We start from the raw sequence: 18,259 nt of genomic DNA, 5'->3' as shown, positions 1-18,259 counted from the left end.
AGACCACCGCCAGCCAAACGGCTACGACGACTTCGGTGAGCCAGGTTCACCGCACGAGTATCATAAATCATTTCGGTGCGATTCGCCGAGAAAAAAGTACCCAAGCGTTGCGCCGGAGAACTGCAATCGTACATAATCGCATATTCGCACCACGGGGAGGGAGTCAAAAGTCACACGGGGCGGCCTCTTTGAACGGGCTGCTTCTCGCAGATTGCACTCACTTGGACAACGATCGTCGTCAGCGTCGTCATCTGATGCAGTCGCCGGTGTGGTGCCCGGTTATGATATCGAATCGGACGGATGAAGCCCAACTGAAAGGAAAGGGATCCCCGCTGAGAGTGACCACCCGACGCGGGTCGAAGCGCTTGTTTTGGCTACCGGTTGTGGTGGCACGGGATGCAGTCCGACGTTTCGCGATTGCATCGCACAGACTTCCGCACAGTTAAAGGGTAAGTGATCGCCTGGTAAATGTCCTGGGACACGGTGATTGATTTTCGATCAAATTGGTCGGTAGGTGATGCTCGGTTCGGACTTACCTTGTGGGCTCGGATGAAGGCGCCCTCTGAGCAAGCTAGTGTTACGTCCACCAGACTCTCGTCCTGCAGCAATTGGCTAAACACCCCTAACAGGTTGGATTGATGATTGTGCCACCTCAAGCAGTAATGCTCACTGCCCATGTCGGTGACAGCTTACGCTGCTGGTTTTTGGAAGAGAAGAAACAAATAAATTGATGAGTACAATTGTAGAAACAAACTAAGTAGTAATACTAAACAGTAGTAAGACAAAACTAAACTAAAGTTGAAAGAAACGAAGTACGAATGTAGTTCCATGAACAAGAATAAGATAAAGGACCAACTATTTTTCACATTCAAGCACCATTCCTGCTGATTACCTGACCACACATATAACGGGCACGTGCTCCTGAAACCTCGACCATCCGTCGATTTCTTCCTCAAACGCCCACAAAAAAAAACTAAATCTAACCAACCGGTGCAATCTACTTTGTAAATTGCCAGTGCCTTCGGAAGCGAGGATTGCCAACTTGTTCAGCGCCAACCAGCCAGCAGCAACGCGCAGTATGCCTTCCGAGCCAGAACCCGAAGAACAACACTCTGTGGCAGCATATTTGCCGCCTTCCAAACTCGAGTGAAACGCGCCAAAACAAAAAGCACTCCGTCCGGTCGGACCAGCAGCCCATAGCGATGGATCTCGGTGGTCAGTTCCAGCTCAACAACAACGTACCAAGTGAACTCGCGCCAACGAGAACGACGACGAGATGTTTGTTAGTTTTTGGTTGCGCCTGGCTCGACCCGCAGTGGCGGGACGACGAACGAAATCTAATTATTGAATGAAAAAAAGTAAAACGCAAATATTTATATGAGAATTTGATTTGGAAACACAAGCTTAAGAAACGCGATAACAAAATGCGGATTTCTCACCAACGCGCATCCCGAACGGATCCCAAACGGGGTCCTAACGGATCCCACATGGCGTCCTAAGGGATCCCAAACGGGATCCTATGGGATCTCAAACGGGATCCTATGGGATCTCGAAGAGGGTCCTAACAAATCCTAACGATCCTAGTGCATCCCTAATGGAGTCCTAATGGATCCCTAACGGGGTCCTAATGGATCCCGAACGGGGTCCTAACGGATCCCGAACGGGGTCCTAACGGATGCCGAACGGGGTCCTAACGGATCCCGAACGGGGTCCTAACGGATCCCGAACGGGGTCCTAACGGATCCCGAACGGAGTCCTAACAGATCCCGAACGGGGTCTTAACAGATCCCGAACGGGGTCCTAACAGATCCCGAACGGGGTCCTAACGGATCCCGAACGGAGTCCTAACCCCAAGCAGCACAATTCAGACCGATTTGGTTGCAGTAACTCATATATGACTGAATTTGGTCGTATATGAGTAATAGAAACTTGTTTACAACATGTGTGCTACTCGGGAACCCGAACGGGGTCCTAACGGATCCCGAACGGGGTCCTGACGGATCCCGAACGGGGTCCTAACGGATCCCGAACGGGGTCCTAACGGATCCCGAACGGGGTCCTAACGGATCCCGAACGGGGTCCTAACGGATCCCGAACGGGGTCCTAACGGATCCCGAACGGGGTCCTAACGGATCCCGAACGGGGTCCTAACGGATCCCGAACGGGGTCCTAACGGATCCCGAACGGGGTCCTAACGGATCCCGGACGGGGTCCTAACGGATCCCGAACGGGGTCCTAACGGATCCCGGACGGGGTCCTAACGGATCCCGAACGGGGTCCTAACGGATCCCGAACGGGGTCCTAACGGATCCCGAACGGGGTCCTAACGGATCCCGAACGGGGTCCTAACGGATCCCGAACGGGGTCCTAATGGATCGAATTGTAAATTGTTTGCACGAATTGCAAACGGAGCTCCGGAGGATCTACGCCGAATCTTCGATGCATTCCAGGTAGATCCCCATAAGATCTCCAGCTGATCCTCAGAGGATCTCCGGTGGATCTCTAAAGGAACACCGGCGTATCCCATGCGGATCCCAGGCGACCGCCTGGAATCCCCGAATGATGATTTCAGAATCCATGGTGGATTCCAGTAGGATCACCGGAAAATCTCCGAACGATCTCCGGAGGATATCCGAAGAATCAAAAGAGGATTCCCGAAGGATGCTCGAATTTCGTTGGGAAATATTGCCGAATTTCTTCGGAAAATGCTACCGGCGTGGATGCAAAAATGTCTATGGTGACGCAATGCCAAGAACTATGGGTGGTTACCGTAAAGAACTTTCTTCATACTCATATTTTAAATTCGTTTTAAATACATGAAAATCAGCTACTTGAAATTGGGGAAAAATCATATTTCCCTTTAGCTGTCGGCCACTGCTTCACCGTGGTCCTGATTCCCAATTTTCCACTGCACCATCAAAGGCCGAACCAGAAGCAGAGAGAGCGCGCGCGAGAAGGAAGAACCCCGAGGCCGAACTGGACAAGCGTCGTCGCCGCTGCAGTGTGCGTTTGTGTTGCGGCGAGCGACAACGGTGGCGGCGGCGGTGGCAGTGGGCACATGTAAGCAAAAAGCGTGAACACATCGAGCGAGCTAATCCGATCGAGATCGATATGCCGCGATTATTGGAAATACACGTAGCCGGGGAGGCAAACGAATGCAATGGTGAGCAGTGAGTGAGTGTGGCTGCCGTCCGTCGAAGCAGCTCGGAAGTGGCGTGGAGCGTAGGTTGTGCCTTCGGGCTGCTGTTGCTGCTGCTGCTGCCGATGATGATGGGACTGGCTGCGAACGCGTGCTCTTGCCGGAGTGCACCACACCACGGCCCAAAAGACATGGATGGACTGCTTGCGGAGGGAGGTGGCGAACTAATTTATATGCATTATAATGTGAAAATCTACATTTTTAATTCGATAATGAATTGAAGCATAACACGGGTTTGATTTTTGTGTTCGGACTTGAATTAAACAATATTGGAATTAAATTATGGGCAATGAAAGACGATTGCGAAGAGGTGAATGCAGATTCCATTGGAGGTGATAGTAAGGGCCTTTGTTCCTGCTGTTCAACGAAATTTTGAAGACGAAATTTTTGGAGTTAACACTGATTAGAAATTGGGTGGAAGATTTATTTTAAAAGTATTGTTCTATGTTATATTGAAACTGTTGGTGGGAGCGATGACCCCCGACAACGGTATTAAAGTAAAACAGCACTTGCACTACAAAAATAACATACAACTTCGTTTGATTTAGAGCGATAAAATGAACAACCGTTTACTATATTTTTATTCACAATATTCAAAAAGTTCAATACTTTCATAATTATGATTCCAATGAGCTTGGAAAGGCTACTTTTTTGTATTTTTCATTACAATATGGTCGAAAAAACGAAATGGTCGAAAAAGGTGGCATAATTTCGTCACATCATTTTACAGATTTACGATTCCCCTTTTCTATGTGACCAAATTTATTAGCGTCAGTTTTCGCCCATTGCAAGTAGTATATTCATAAAAAAAGCTTCTCGCAGAAAAAGACTTTTCGTCTAATAAATCCCGCTCGGTTGCACTCTTCGTAGCACGGCTAGACTTTACAGCATCTCAAGCAATTAAATAGCCACTAGGAGGCACATGTGTGTGAACCTGTGCAATCAAACCTTCTCTTTCGTTTTCCTCGATTGCATTCCGTCATCCAGCTGCAATGCAACAGGTCTAGAGGCTACAGAGCAGCCAGGCTGATTGTAATCAGCGATTGAGTAAATATTTTCACGATTTTGATATTTAACCGTCACATCCCCGCACCATCATCTTCGACGTCGTTTAACGACAGATTTAATTTGTGTGAAGGAATGGGATTTTTAGAAAGTAGACCCCTTAATAGACTCGGCACGCGTTCGCTCTTCGGTTAAACAAATATATATCCTCCATTAAAATAAATTTATGACGAAAAATAAAAGCTTAAGCGGAAAATTAGACGAGCCATGAGCGATCAACAAATTTTGGTAGAAAAGTGAATGTATATAAATATATCCGTTCCTTATTAAATGTGTCATCCTTTAGTAAATAAAAATCAATATGAACTTACCAAAAAAGAACAGTGTGTAATGTATGTGACATACCGTGAAGGACCGAAATCCGTCCACTTTATGATTTATAATTAAATTTATTATTGCTTATCAGAAAAATAGAATTATGCAAGTTCGTCTCCTACATTATAAGTTTTTCGTATTGGATCAATCTGAGAAACGAGAGCGTGTTTGTATTATTTTTTGTACGAACAGAAGAAAGGAAGGAGATTCTCTATTCATCCCGTGGATTTCGCATAAGTGTATCTGCTTATGGAACCACCCCACCCATTTTTGGACCTTCATACAAGAGTTTTTCGTGGCACTAATCCATCTATCAGTGTACCTGGTACATCGGGCAGATCATCGGATAGTGCGGCTAGCAAATTTTGATTATATTTATCAAAAATTCCACCAGAGGCAACCGAAGATGACATAGTCGATCTAACCAAACAATATTTGCAGTTGGATGATGTTGTAGTCGAATCGCTAATACCAAAAGGGCTATCGACGTTATCGTTCGCCTCCTTCAAGGTTGGTGTCAGTCAAGAATGGTTCTGTTTGGCCTTCTGAAATCGAATTTCGGGAGTTTGTATAAACTAGCTACAGTGTTCGACATTTTTGGAAGCCGGGCCAGAGAACCGACCCCGGTACATCGAACAGTTTAGAAGATCATCAACATCCAGCATCAAACATTAGCACAGATCGACCAATAACAGCCAGCACAAATTCGAATCCAGTCCTTTCATCCCCTGTGATTGCCTCAGATACTTCAACCTCGGTTGCAGTGCCCTCATCGGAACCGAATCGACCCGCTTCTTTTCCACTGAATGTGTACTATCAGAACGTTCGTGGGCTGAGAACAAAAACGAATATTCTGCTTCTGTCGTTACTCGATTGCGATCTTGACATTGTTGTTTTGACAGAAACATGGCTTCACTGTGACATCGCTTCCTCTGAATTTGCCAGTAACTATGTTATTTACTCTTGCAATCGTAAAGCTTCCATACTAGTAATCTTCGTAGAGGCAGCGGCGTACTAATTGCTGTCAAATCGGAACTGCAGTATATTTCGGTAAACCTCGTCGATTGTGATTGCCTGGAACAAGCCACTGTTCGCATTATTCTGCCTCAGTTCTCGCTGTACGTTAGCTGCATCTTCATTCGCCCAAACAGCTGCCCTGATATCTACACGAAAAACGCGGATTCTATTAGCCAGATACTGAATCGTGTCGATTCCTGCGACGTCATTGTTTGCCTTGGAGATTACAATCTAGTCTGGCATTTCGATGATGAAGTTAACGGATACTTGTCTATCAACGCGTCAACTGAGCAGGAGCTTGTCCTATCAGAGTCCTTGCTATCCTCCGGTATGCATCTGATCAATGATCTTCTGAACGCGAACGGCAAACTTCTTGACTTGGTGTTCGTAAAGCGAACCATGCATAAAAGATCTCTTCGAATCGCCATCTGCTCTTTGCCGTGCCGGTCAAAATTTGCCGACCATCTAAGAAGTACTATCAACTCTGGTGGACGCCACAGCTCCGGAATCTCCGCAATCGTCTACGGAAATGTAGGAAGAAGTTCTTCCGAAACAGGATTCCGCGGCTAATCAACGGTTAGCTGAAGAAGAATATACTCGTATGCAGCATTGTCGGTTGTGAGTGTTACATCCTATACGACGAACTTAGGAATCGAATTCAATCAGAGAAACACACGCGTCCTTGTTATTTGACCCACATTTATTAACTGCCAGTTCTCTTACATTTCATCACTGTGTCCAGTTTTTATATAACATTAAACAATCTAACAATCTCTCTTTTCTACGGATTAGTCGCTTAGCAACTAAATATTTGAGATATTATATTTAGGCATCCATATTATAATCTTCAAAACGCAGAGGGCGTTTCGTTTCCCTTTTTGGTCTGCCCAACGATTACAAATTCCGGACCACAGGAACCGGTGTACTAGTAATTGTTGCTTGCGGCGTTTCTCAACTTGAGCTTTGCGATTCTTCTTGACTTTCCTGCGTTGCATGGTGTTGTTCTTCCACATCTGGAAGCCGCTTCAGGTGTGATGAATTTCTCCTGTATCGCCTCCCATCAGATGTTTTAACTAATAAGCTGTTTCCGTGTTTCTCCAGAACAGTAGCTGGTTCTGCGAGATATGGTGTAGACAGCTTGTTTTGCGGTACCAGATTCCGCATAAGAACTCTATCAAGTAGACGCAAACTAGACTCGGTTGATTTGAGTTTCGCTTTTTGTCGGTAGCAAGTATTTCAGAAGGCAAATGTCCTGTGGCAGGATGTTGAATCAACGAATAGACGTAATTCGCTTCTTCCAAATCAGCCTTGCAGTCACTACCATTCACTCGGGCAATTCTCAGAATTTTCAGGATGGAGCGATTCTGACGCTCCACTTCCCCATTTGCCTGTGGCCAGTATGGGGTAGTGTGCTGAAGCTTGATGCCCAAATCCATGCAAAATTCTTCCATCTGACTAATCGAAAAGTTTTTTGCATTATCCGAAACCAGTACTGCTGGTATTCCCATTCTTAAGAACGTGCGTCTCAACCGCTTGATTATGTCTCCGGATTTCGTGGTTTGCATTACTTCCGTTAATCGAAACCGACTATATAGGTCAATTATAATTCGCTAGAAGGCAGGGGACCTAACATATCCATCGATAGTGTGTACCATGGTTGTGATGGCAAATTTCTAACGGACATCGGCTTCGGTGGATTAAAAGAACTCACAAGCTGACAGTCCATACATGAATTCTCGCTTAACTTTTCAAAAGGACCTAAGAAACATTTTTTTCATGAATTAATTTGAATAGCAAAAAATGTTATTTAGGTCCTTTTGAAAAATTAAGCGAGAATTCACTGTTTGTTCTGCATCGACATCAACCTTCTTCTACCAGACTTTACCTCTAAGACGTTGTTTGGTTTTCATCTTCTCCTCCCAACGGCCGGTGTTGATAGCTTCCTTTAGTTTGACCATTTTGGAATCATTCAGGGTTTCTCTATGATCTCCTCCAGAGTAATTGCACTGGGTTTGACAGACTCGACGATACTGTTGCTACTCACTTCACCATCCTGATCGTATGTTGAGCATTCTTAAAATCGAGCTAGCCTTGACAACGGATCGGCTATGTTAACTTTGCCAGATACATGAATAATCTTAAAACGAAAAGACTGCAACATTAATGCCCATCTTTCAATCCTGTGACATTGTTTGCGTTTTGTGCCAAACATAACTTTCAATGGTTCATAGACGAGCTCGGTGGTCTAGTGGCTTCCGCTTCTGCCTTGTAAGCAGGAGGTCATGGGTTCAATTCCAGGCTCGTCCCTTTCCTACGTTCTACCAAAACGATTCCTACTGTTATAACCTTCCACACAATCCCAAAAATCTTTCGTGGCACCTATGAGAAGTCGTAGACTTCTCTGCATCTTTCTTAAGTAGGTGTCCATCTAACCATCCTTCCCCTTCCTCAGCATTCGCAAGGACGTGGCCAGGACAGATCTCGACTATTGGAAGATGCATTGCTTTCATCTAAGAGAATAGTGATTAGTCCCAAATCAATATCTGTGGTAACGGATGAAAGTGATGCTACTCTCGTACAATAGTCTTGGCTTGTACCACCTACGAATTTGTGCGAAATGCTCAATGCTAATGCTAATGCTAACATAACTTTCAATGGTTCATGATCAGTGATTAGCTTAAACTCTAAGCCCTTTAGATACGTTTCAAACCGTTCTGTCGCCCATACTAGTGCCAATGCTTCTGGCTCGTTCTGCGCATAAGCCCGTTCTGCTGTAGACAACGCTTTGCTAATATAACATTTGCTCTTTTTTCTTTTTTCAATTGTAGGGAGTGAATGATGCTGTGGCACGATAGCTTGATTAGCGCCACGCATGTCGACGCATAGGCGTACCTCATCGTTGTTTCCTTGCTTCGACAACTACATGTGAGATCCACGGCGAATCCCTTGGAGCTACTTCGATGACGTCTTGTTGTAACACCTTAGCTATTTCCTGCTCAACTTTCGGTTGCAGTGCAATTGAAATTCAATTGCTGGACCGGTTTAACAGTTGGATTGATATGAACCGATACCACGACTCTTTCTCAGCTTCCCAATATTCTCATCTCCTGGTTGCACAGTACAGAGTGTCGTATCGATTTTGAGTATTCCTAAATCGGTAGCTGTTTTACGTCCCAACAAGTTGGATCCAGTTTCCTTGACCACGAAGACTTCATCGCTAGTAGAAGATTTCTTCGTCGCTATATCAGCCATTCCCAGAACACAGAGCTGGTTGTTTTCATACGCCAAAAGCTTCTTCTTCACCTTGTCCGTTTGATATTGAACTTTCACATTTTGATTTTTCAAATACTTCCAGGCAGCCTCGCTTATTACATTAACACCAGCTCCGGAGTCCACCATCCATTTCAGTTTAACACCACCCACTCTGCAAGAGACTTTATCTTCGCCATCCGGAGTTACCGAGAAGACATAGTTGACACTTTGTTCCTAATCATCACACGAATCATCTTCATCATAAGAATCTTCCTCCGCTTCTGAAATATGCTTTCCAATCTGCCTTGCTGTATTTTTTTCCGTGACTCTTTCCTGTTGTGCGTAGCGTTCCGAGCTTCTTTGGTTTTACAGCATTTCTTGAAGTGGCATTTCTCGCACTTCTTATCGCGATCCGGGCACTCGTTATCGTTGACATAATGCCAGAAACTAGATTGATACGTTCACCTTTATTCAGATTCCTACGATGCTTTTCGATGGTTTCTAACGAACGCGCCATTTCAAGCGTTTGACCCAAGTTCGGCTTCGTGAGAATTTTAGCTCTCAATTCGTCCGAATATCCTTTCTCAAATATCTGCTCTTTCATATTTTCCTCCAACTAGTTTCTGTATTCGTATTATTTTGTATTCTGTATATGGACTCATCAGGGTTTTGCGCGAGATTCCTAAAAATATGCCTTTCCCATGGCAAGGCAGTGGCAGAAAGTAGTCATCGAGCAATTTCACGCAATTTTTCCTTATATACATCCGATCCATCCGGTACAGGTATCTCATTTTCACCACACAGATTGAAAAATATATCCTGTACATCACTGCCCGCATAGTGAAGCATATACGAGCGCTTTCGTGTGGGTATCGTCACATTATTTACTTCTAGGAAAATCTCGAAGCAGCGTTTCCATTTTTTCCAGCGGTTGGATACGGTGGATGTGTCACTAGTATCGAACCTTGGGAGTGTGGACGTAGTAGAATTTGCCATTTCCTGAACTTGCAGACCGTTTCGCGCACTAATAACTTCTCTTCTTTGTGTTGACAATTCGCTACAATAAAACGTAACGACTCACATCCCTTGACCCTTTTTTTCTGTAGCTTCTTTCGAGGTTACTTCATTTCTTCTTCTTCCGGAATTCTTTTACAATAGCACCAGAATTCTTCAAAGCTACTTTTATATTCGAATTCATTCATTATAAGTTTTAAGGTTCACCATACCGGTTCCACCGCGCGATGTCTTTCATGTTTTTCTTCGTCGCCAAGTGTTACATTTTGTACGACAAACTTAGGAATCGAATTTAATCAAAGAAACACACGCGTCCTTGTTATTTGACCCACCTTTATTAATTGCCAGTTCTCTTACATTTCATCAGTGTGCCCAGTTTTTATATAATATTAAACAATCTAACAGTGAGTACAAGGAAAGCCTTCAAGCAAATTTGAATAATAATCCTTCATCGTTCTGGGCCTACATTGAAAACGAAAGGGATCGAATAATATCTCTGATGACGTCACTTATCGCTTCCCTCCCGAACACCTAACGCAACAGCAAATTTGTTTGTCAGCTTCTTCCGCTCAGTACATGACGATAATCATCCTCAATTGGATCAAAGCTACATCGAAAGTCTCCCGTCGTATTCCGTCCTGCTTCCTCAAGTCACTTTCAGCAATGCGGATATTTTTTAAGCTCGCTCGACACATCAAAAGGACGGGGACCCGATAGCTTAACGCCCACCGTCATCAAACAATGTGCTTCATCGCTGGCAATGCCCATTGCTTCAAATTTTCAATCGATCTATAAGCGATAGTGTTTTCCCGGAAGCTTGGAAGCTTGCTTCTATCGTTCCCGTGTACACATCCGGTAACATTCATAGTGTATATCAATCTTGAACTGTTTCGCCAAAGTTTTTGAGAGTCTTTTGCACGAAGTGTTATACTCAGCAGTATACTCTATCATCTCCGAGTATCAACATGGATTCATGAAAAAGCGCTCGACGACATCCAATCTAATGGCATTCACTCATACAGTGCTAGAAGACAAATTGGAGAACCGTAGCCAGATCGACGCTATTTGTTTTGACTTTTCAAAGGCGTTTGGCAAGGTGCCACATGCACTAGCGATAGAAACACTTGACCGACTTGTCTTACCTACTTGGATCATTCGGTGGTTAAAATCGTTCTTATCCTCGCGCAAGGCTTTCGTCAAAGTACATGGCGCCAAGTCTGATGCCTATGACATTCTCTCTGGAGTACCGCAGGGCAGTATTCTCATCTTCATTCTTTCTGGTGCAAGATCAATGGTATGCAGATGAACCTGACTAAATGGAAAGCCATAACATTGACTCGTTGCCGATCTTATTCTATAACCTATGACTATTGTCTGAGTCACACAGCGCTTCAGAGAGTTACATCGATCAAAGACCTTGGAATCGTTCTCGTCAGTAAGCTTCGTTTTACGGAACATTTATCATTTACCATCGCTAAGGCCAATGCTATGCTTAGATTCTTACGGCGAAACACAGCACAGTTCGATGATGTCCATGCTCTCAAATCATTATATTGTGCATTATTTCGGAGCATACCAGGGTATTGAGTGCAAATCTGGGCTCCGTATCATTGCGTTCACATTGAACGCATCGATAGAATACAAAAATGCTTCATAAACTACGCCTTGCGCCGCTTACCATGGAACGAATCAAACCTGCCTCCATACCGAAATCGTTGTGCTTTGATTGACTTGCAACCATTGGCAGACTGTCGAGTTATGTTTCAGAAGATGTTTATTTTGGACGTCATAACGTGCAACATCGACTGCCGTTACATCCTTGAGAATGGTCGATTTCATGCACCGTGCACTCGGCAACTCAGGAATCGTAAACTGTTATGGATCCGTGGCCATCGCACACATTACGGTCAAAATAATCCATTAGACGCTGCTGACTATTCAACGAAATGTGTTGTTTTTCGACTTTAATGTTAGCAAATTAGTTTCTAAAAATAGGATTTAGTCAAACAATCAGTCTGTGCAATTTATAAGTTGAAGGCGATACAATAAATAAATAAATAACGAAATGCAAACAATAATATAAACATGGTCAATTTGTTTGTCATATACGGCAAGTGCTATCAGCAGGTGCCTTGCTACAAAAGATGGTAGTATCATCATCATCATCACTATGAAGTTTCACCAACTCAAATTTATGTTTTTTTTTCTCACCCGAGACTATGGTGAAAACAACTCAAATTTTGCTTCTTCCACGGAACAGCACGCGTTGGGTCGATGCAGTTCTCTTTAGTAACATTCATGAGAGGCAGTGGGAAGACTGCTTACATTTGAGTTAAAAATTTGAACTTTGTACTCAAAGTTGAGTACTCTAAACTTTATTTTTTCTGTGTGATACTATATTTTTCCCTCTTGTAAATATAAAGTAGGCCTTGAACTTTAAATGACAAAAATCATAGAAAACATGACGTAACCCCGCGAACACCATATTTCAAGTTCAATTTAGTATACCGACATAGTTGTTTCATAAGGGCCGAAGTCGCAAATGTAAACAATGTCATAAATCGAACCTCCTGGAAATGTACTATATGTAGCATATTCAAAATGGCACAAAGTGTTTTTTTTTACTGTAAAACAGAAATGAAGATGGGCGATATTACATTTCCGTTGGAATTTTTTTCTTGGTGCGATTGCGCCCCGTTTTCTCCATGGCAGCAAAAGGGCTAAACTGTGTTTCATTTTTGCATTATGACACTTCGTTCTTGCATCAAAAACACATGTGAGCAAAAGGGCTAAACGGTACTTTGAAAACACAACGGGGCGATGCAAACAGGCGATACTGACAAACAGGTTGACAGCCGGGCGTGGAATTTGGGCGAAAAGGATGTTGTCAAAAACATTATGGCGCATTTCTGAAGGGCGCAAGTGTACACTGTTAGAAAAAAAGGACGACTAATTCTTTAATCATATTTTCAAATCGAAATAAATCCGAAGTAAATTTTATTTATATGTGGATTCAATGATTAGATATGGATGAACTTCATGCAAACTATTAACATTTAAAATAACATCTACTCTTTGAAATATAATTGAAAATATGTCATGGAACATTCCAACCCATTTTTCTCCATTCGAGCTCATTGCGACATTGGCCCTTATGAAACAACTGTGTCGATACATGATTTTATTTTACTGTTCTAAAAATGTGTGTTGCGAACTGAGCCAATAAAGCGAAACATATGTGATCTGCCTGTCCGAAACACACATCAAGAATGGCTTTTTAAGGTACGTGTTGAACGAACTCCAGTGTTAGATAGTATTTTAATTGTGGCTCAATTAAGATATCAAGCAATTAAATAGGTGTACGGATTTGGATTCCATGAACCAAAGTTCTTAAGCTATGAACGGTTTTCGTTTCAAGAGGAGTTCATTTTATTCGTATTTTTAAAAAGCTTTGCATAACAAATAGTTGATGAATGTGTCACCTCAGGAAAATAGAGACCCGTATCAAGCAGAACACGTCGCCTGGAAGAAGCGGAGTGCGAGGAGATGGAACAGCTGTGCCGTTCTCAAGAAACGCGCAAGTTCTATCAGAAGCTCAACGCAAAGGTTTCGTGCCGCGAGCCGAGATGTGCAGGGATAAGGATGGGATGGGACGGACGAACGTGTGGTGTTCGAAAGGTGGAAGCAACACTACGAAGAACATTTGAATGGCGCTGAGAGTACAGGCAGTGAAAGTCAAGGCAGCGCAGGAGATGACCACGTTAGTTCAGCGGACGATGGAAGTCAACCAGCCCCCACATTGAGGGAAGTTGAGGATGCCATCCAACAGCTAAAGACCAATAAAGCAGCTGGTAGAATGTTATCGGATCTGAGCTTATCAAGATTGACCCGGAAAAGCTGGTTACTTTCCTGCATAAACTGATAGTCAGAATCTATGACAATGAACAGCTACCGGAGGAGTGGAAGGAAGGGGTTATATGCCCCATCTACAAGAAAGTCGACATGCTAGAGTGTGAGAACTTTCGAGCGATCATCATCCTTAATGCCGCCTACAAAGTGATATCCCAGATCATCTACCGTCGTCTGTCACCATTAGCGAATGAGTTCGTGGGAAGTTATCAAGGCGACAACGGACCAGATATTTACTGTACGGCAAATCCTTCAAAAATGCCGTGAATATCAGGTCCCAACGCATCATCTGTTCATTGATTTCAAGGCAGTATAGACGACAGTATAGACCGCGTAGAGCTATGGAAAATTATGGACGAGAACAGCTTCCCTGGGAAGCTTACCAGACTGATCAAAGCAACGGTGGATGGTGTGCAAAACTGTGTGAAGATTTCGGGCAAACACTCCAGTTTGTTCGAATCACGCCGGGACTAAGACAAGGTGATGGACTTTCGTGCCTGTTGTTCAACATTGCACTAGAAGGTGTCATGCAGAGAGCCGGGTGTAACAGCCGGGGTACGATTTTCAACAGATCCAGTCAATTTATTTGTTTCGCGGATGACATGGACATTGTCGGCCGAACATTTGCAAAGGTGGCAGAACTGTACACCCGCCTGAAACGTGAAGCAACAAAAGTTGGACTGGTGGTGAATGCGTCAAAGACAAAGTACATGCTTGTGGGCGGAACCGAGCGCGACAGGGCCCACGTGGGAAGCAGTGTTACGATAGACGGGGATACCTTCGAGGTGGTCGAGGAATTCGTCTACTTCGGATCCTTGCTAACGGCTGACAACAATGTTAGTCGTGAAATACGAAGGCGCATCATCTGTGAAAGTCGGGCCTACTACGGGCTCCAGAAGAAACTGCGGTCAAAAAAGATTCGCCACCGCACCAAATGTGTCATGTACAAAACGTTAATAAGACCGGTTGTCCTCTACGGACATGAAACATGGACAATGCTCGAGGAGGACTTGCAAGCACTCGGAGTATTCGAGAGACGGATGCTTAGGACCATATTTGGCGGTGTGCAAGAAGACGGTGTGTGGCGGCGAAGAATGAACCATGAGCTCGCCCAGCTCTACGGCGAACCCAGTATCCAGAAGGTAGCTAAAGCCGGAAGGGCAGGGCATGTTGCAAGAATGCCGGACAGCAACCCTGCAAAGATGGTGTTCGCTTCTGATCCGGCAGGTACGAGATGGCGTGGACTTGGCGAGCGTGGGGCGCATTCGAGGATGGAGAGATGCGGCCTCGAACCGTGTATTGTGGTGGCAAATTGTTGATTCAGTGTTATCTGTTTAGGTGTAAACTAAATAAATAAAAAAAAATGAATGCATTCAAACAAAAAGTAATGGTAACATAAGCTACCGAATTCCTATAGTCTTCTATAAACATAAGATCAAATCTGGATTAACTTCATGTAATGAGATGATATCACATAACTGTTTATTACTGAAATAATAATGGTCTTCATTTACACCACGATAAAGAATCTACAGTGGTTCAGTAAAAGGAAAATAACAGATTAACAACTCGCAGAGCCCCACAAACAACCAAATAAAATAAATGCCCAACCGCACCCGGTCCCTTCCCTAATGCGGCCACGCAATGCGCTTGCCCGTCCGGAATGCGGAATGCCCATTCGGTCACTAATAACAATATCATAGCACCCCGAAGTCGTGGTCTAGGAGGGCAGATTTTAAGTGCATTTATTTTGCAAATGGAACCCATAAATATATGCACGCGCGGGTTCGTGTCTTGTCTATCCCGTCCAGCACCCCCGTTTGCGCAACGAGAGGGAGAAGAACTGCGCACGCGGGTGTCGGAGGGTTTAGAGCATTTAGCACATTCCCGTGCACTATCTCACCCCACCGTTGTTGTTAGCCAGGCCAGCAGAAACAACAACAGCTTGCCGGAGCAGCAAAAGTCAAACCAAGCCTCGCGGAGAGCATAAACAAGCATTATCGCCCTGCTGACTGGGCTGCTGCTGCCGTTTGTTCCCACTGCACTTCCACTTCAACCCAGCCCAGTCAGTGTATTAGACTCGGGTGACTCGGGTGGAAGAGAAATTAAGTTAAATTAAATTAAGTGCGGAATTGTGTCACGCACTGCTGACCGGGTGATTGGGTTGTAAAGTTTGCATTGCGAAATACATGCTGGCGCTGGTGGGCTCGATGACGGTGACGATTGGCGGCTGCAGTTGCCCGAGGGGAGATTTATTGGGATCATAAATGCACGACTCGATAGCCGGTTGATGTTTCTGGGGCGGAAAGACAGCAATAAGGAAGAGAGAATGTGGACTAACCATACTGGAAAGCATTTGAATAAAACTAATCTAATGAAATCTGAAATATTGTGAAGCAATCTGAGATAATCTGAAGTTTTTTTTTCAAATGCTTATTGCAAAAGTAGCCACCCGATCAGCTTAATTTTAATTGACGAATCAAATCTCAAAACAGTCAGCTGCTCGTGAAATTATTTGTTTAAAAAACTATTTTATTAATTCTTAACCCAGGGTAGGAATGAGAATCAATTAAACTTAATGGGCACCACCATTAATAAATCAACGAATCCACGAAATGAATTGTTCCTAAATAGTATTCGTCCAGTTTTGACAGTAATTTTATTTTAATTTCTATTAGTTCTATATTACAAGATTGTAAAGATATCCATATAGGTATGATGTACTTCATTTGCATTCCATTGAGTCTGTTCTTACTAAGTCCTTCTAACAGTTCCGGCTTTACAATAGCATGTCTCGCGATAACCACAATCGGCTTAGAAATGACGCCCGTGACAGAAAAAAAAATGAAACAGCCGCAACGACCCACACTTCACAGCTTGACATACCACGTGTCAAACCGCGAAATTCCACACGCCCTAATCCTTTCGCATTAGAGGAAGATGACAAACTGCCGCAGTCTGATGCCCATTGGCCACCATCTGCATCATATCCAATGAGGTCAACTATGATGATGCTGACTGCTGCTGCTGCCGACCGACCGATTTCCTAAACGTCCGTTCAGTGTATGACGCACTCTTTGCCGTCTGATGGGGTTATCCCTTTCACAACGCTGCGTCTACATCCAGTCTGGACTAGCCGTGCGTCCTGTTCCGGAGAGAGCGTCATCTGTGCCGGGAGACAGCAGAGGTCCGGTTGTCCATCTGTTCTGCTGGCTGCCGTTTTGTGCGACGCACAGCACGACCAGCCCGATACCGTCACAGAGCTTTGCGCCAGAATCCAGAACGATACACACGATACGATGCAGTCGTCCAGCCGGCCCACGGGACGCGATAATTGAGGTTAGGAGGTTAATTGGTGCATTGATAGGATAATGACTCTCCTGGTTCCCGGTGCTCCGCTCTAGGTGAACGAATAGTTCGAGTTTCGATTTGTAGGATTCGCATTGGTCTGGATGTGTGACTGTCGGGCATATCACCTGATTAAAAGCGTGCGGTGGTTGTGGCTCTTGGAAATTTAGAGGCATTTTGTGCGACCACAGGTCATCGTAAAATGCGTGTTCCCATCCATCCTCTTGCGGTTGAAGGTAGGAAACGGAATCATCGAGACCAGCAACCGAAACGGGTTCCTTGCTGCGAAATTGAGCCGTTTTAATACGCGCCATCCTTTACACGAGTCGTTCGTAGGGTAATATGAATGACCACTTCGTTTGGTTTATCGACTTTTTTGAAGTTTGTTCTAGATCAGAAGCGGTAAAGTTTAGTGTTTAGTGTTATGAAACACGGTAGAAATAATTTGAAATCTCTTGTTCAGATTGATCAGATCTTTCAACAAAAATTTGAATGATCATCCAAAATCAATCAATAAAATTTTTATTCTTGTTCTTTATAAAAACAAAAATATGTGGACATTTCCGAGGAAGACTTCTATTTCCATTCATATAACACCGCATAGCTCAAACCAAAATTTCTGTTAGAAAGTTATTCTTGCCATTATTCTTGGCAAGTGTTATTCAGTAAGATGGATCTATAAAATCGTAATGTATAGAGATAGAGGGTTTGACGGCGTATAGTGACGTTCCCCTATACAAATGCCGGACAAAATTTGATATGTTGCTCGAATTTTTCACCAAAGACTAATTTTGGAACGTTGAATTCATTTTGAGGTTAGATTTGCTATTTAACATATCCTATGCTACTCAAGTACTTACGAAAGCCCTTTCCTTAAGGGCTGGAGCATTAACAGAGTTCTCATTCTAACATTGAAACAGTCCATTTTCAGCTTTGGAGCAGCTAGGAGCAAATCCACACACTAACTGCAGGAAAGCATTCAAAAATAGATTTTTAATACATGATACCAGATGATTGTATGACATTTGCCAGAATTATTTTTGCCAGAAACCCATTTTCTAGAACGGATCATATGTCAGAAAGCCATTCCGCAGAATAAACCATTGGCTAGAATGCAATTTGCTAGAATGTACCATTCCC

General features: G+C 43.9%; 1 protein-coding gene across 5 annotated transcripts in view; it reads right to left on the bottom strand.

The window, feature by feature from the left end:
* LOC134207658 (protein tramtrack, beta isoform) overlaps nucleotides 1-18,259 on the bottom strand; it is a 655,620-nt gene that overhangs the window by 267,309 nt on the left and 370,052 nt on the right. For 4 of the 5 annotated variants that reach the window (XM_062683425.1, XM_062683427.1, XM_062683428.1 and 1 more), the window contains exon 2: nucleotides 537-697. In XM_062683425.1, the coding sequence (XP_062539409.1) occupies nucleotides 537-677 (141 nt within the window). In that variant the 5' untranslated portion in view covers nucleotides 678-697. The remainder of the gene's footprint in view (nucleotides 1-536; nucleotides 698-18,259) is intronic. The other variant, XM_062683426.1, reaches the window with a different exon arrangement.

This window comes from Armigeres subalbatus, chromosome 1 (assembly GCF_024139115.2).
Source record: "Armigeres subalbatus isolate Guangzhou_Male chromosome 1, GZ_Asu_2, whole genome shotgun sequence".
NCBI lineage: Eukaryota > Metazoa > Arthropoda > Insecta > Diptera > Culicidae > Armigeres > Armigeres subalbatus.
Note: the sequence above shows the minus strand (reverse complement) of the source record. Positions and strands in the feature narration are given on the sequence as shown.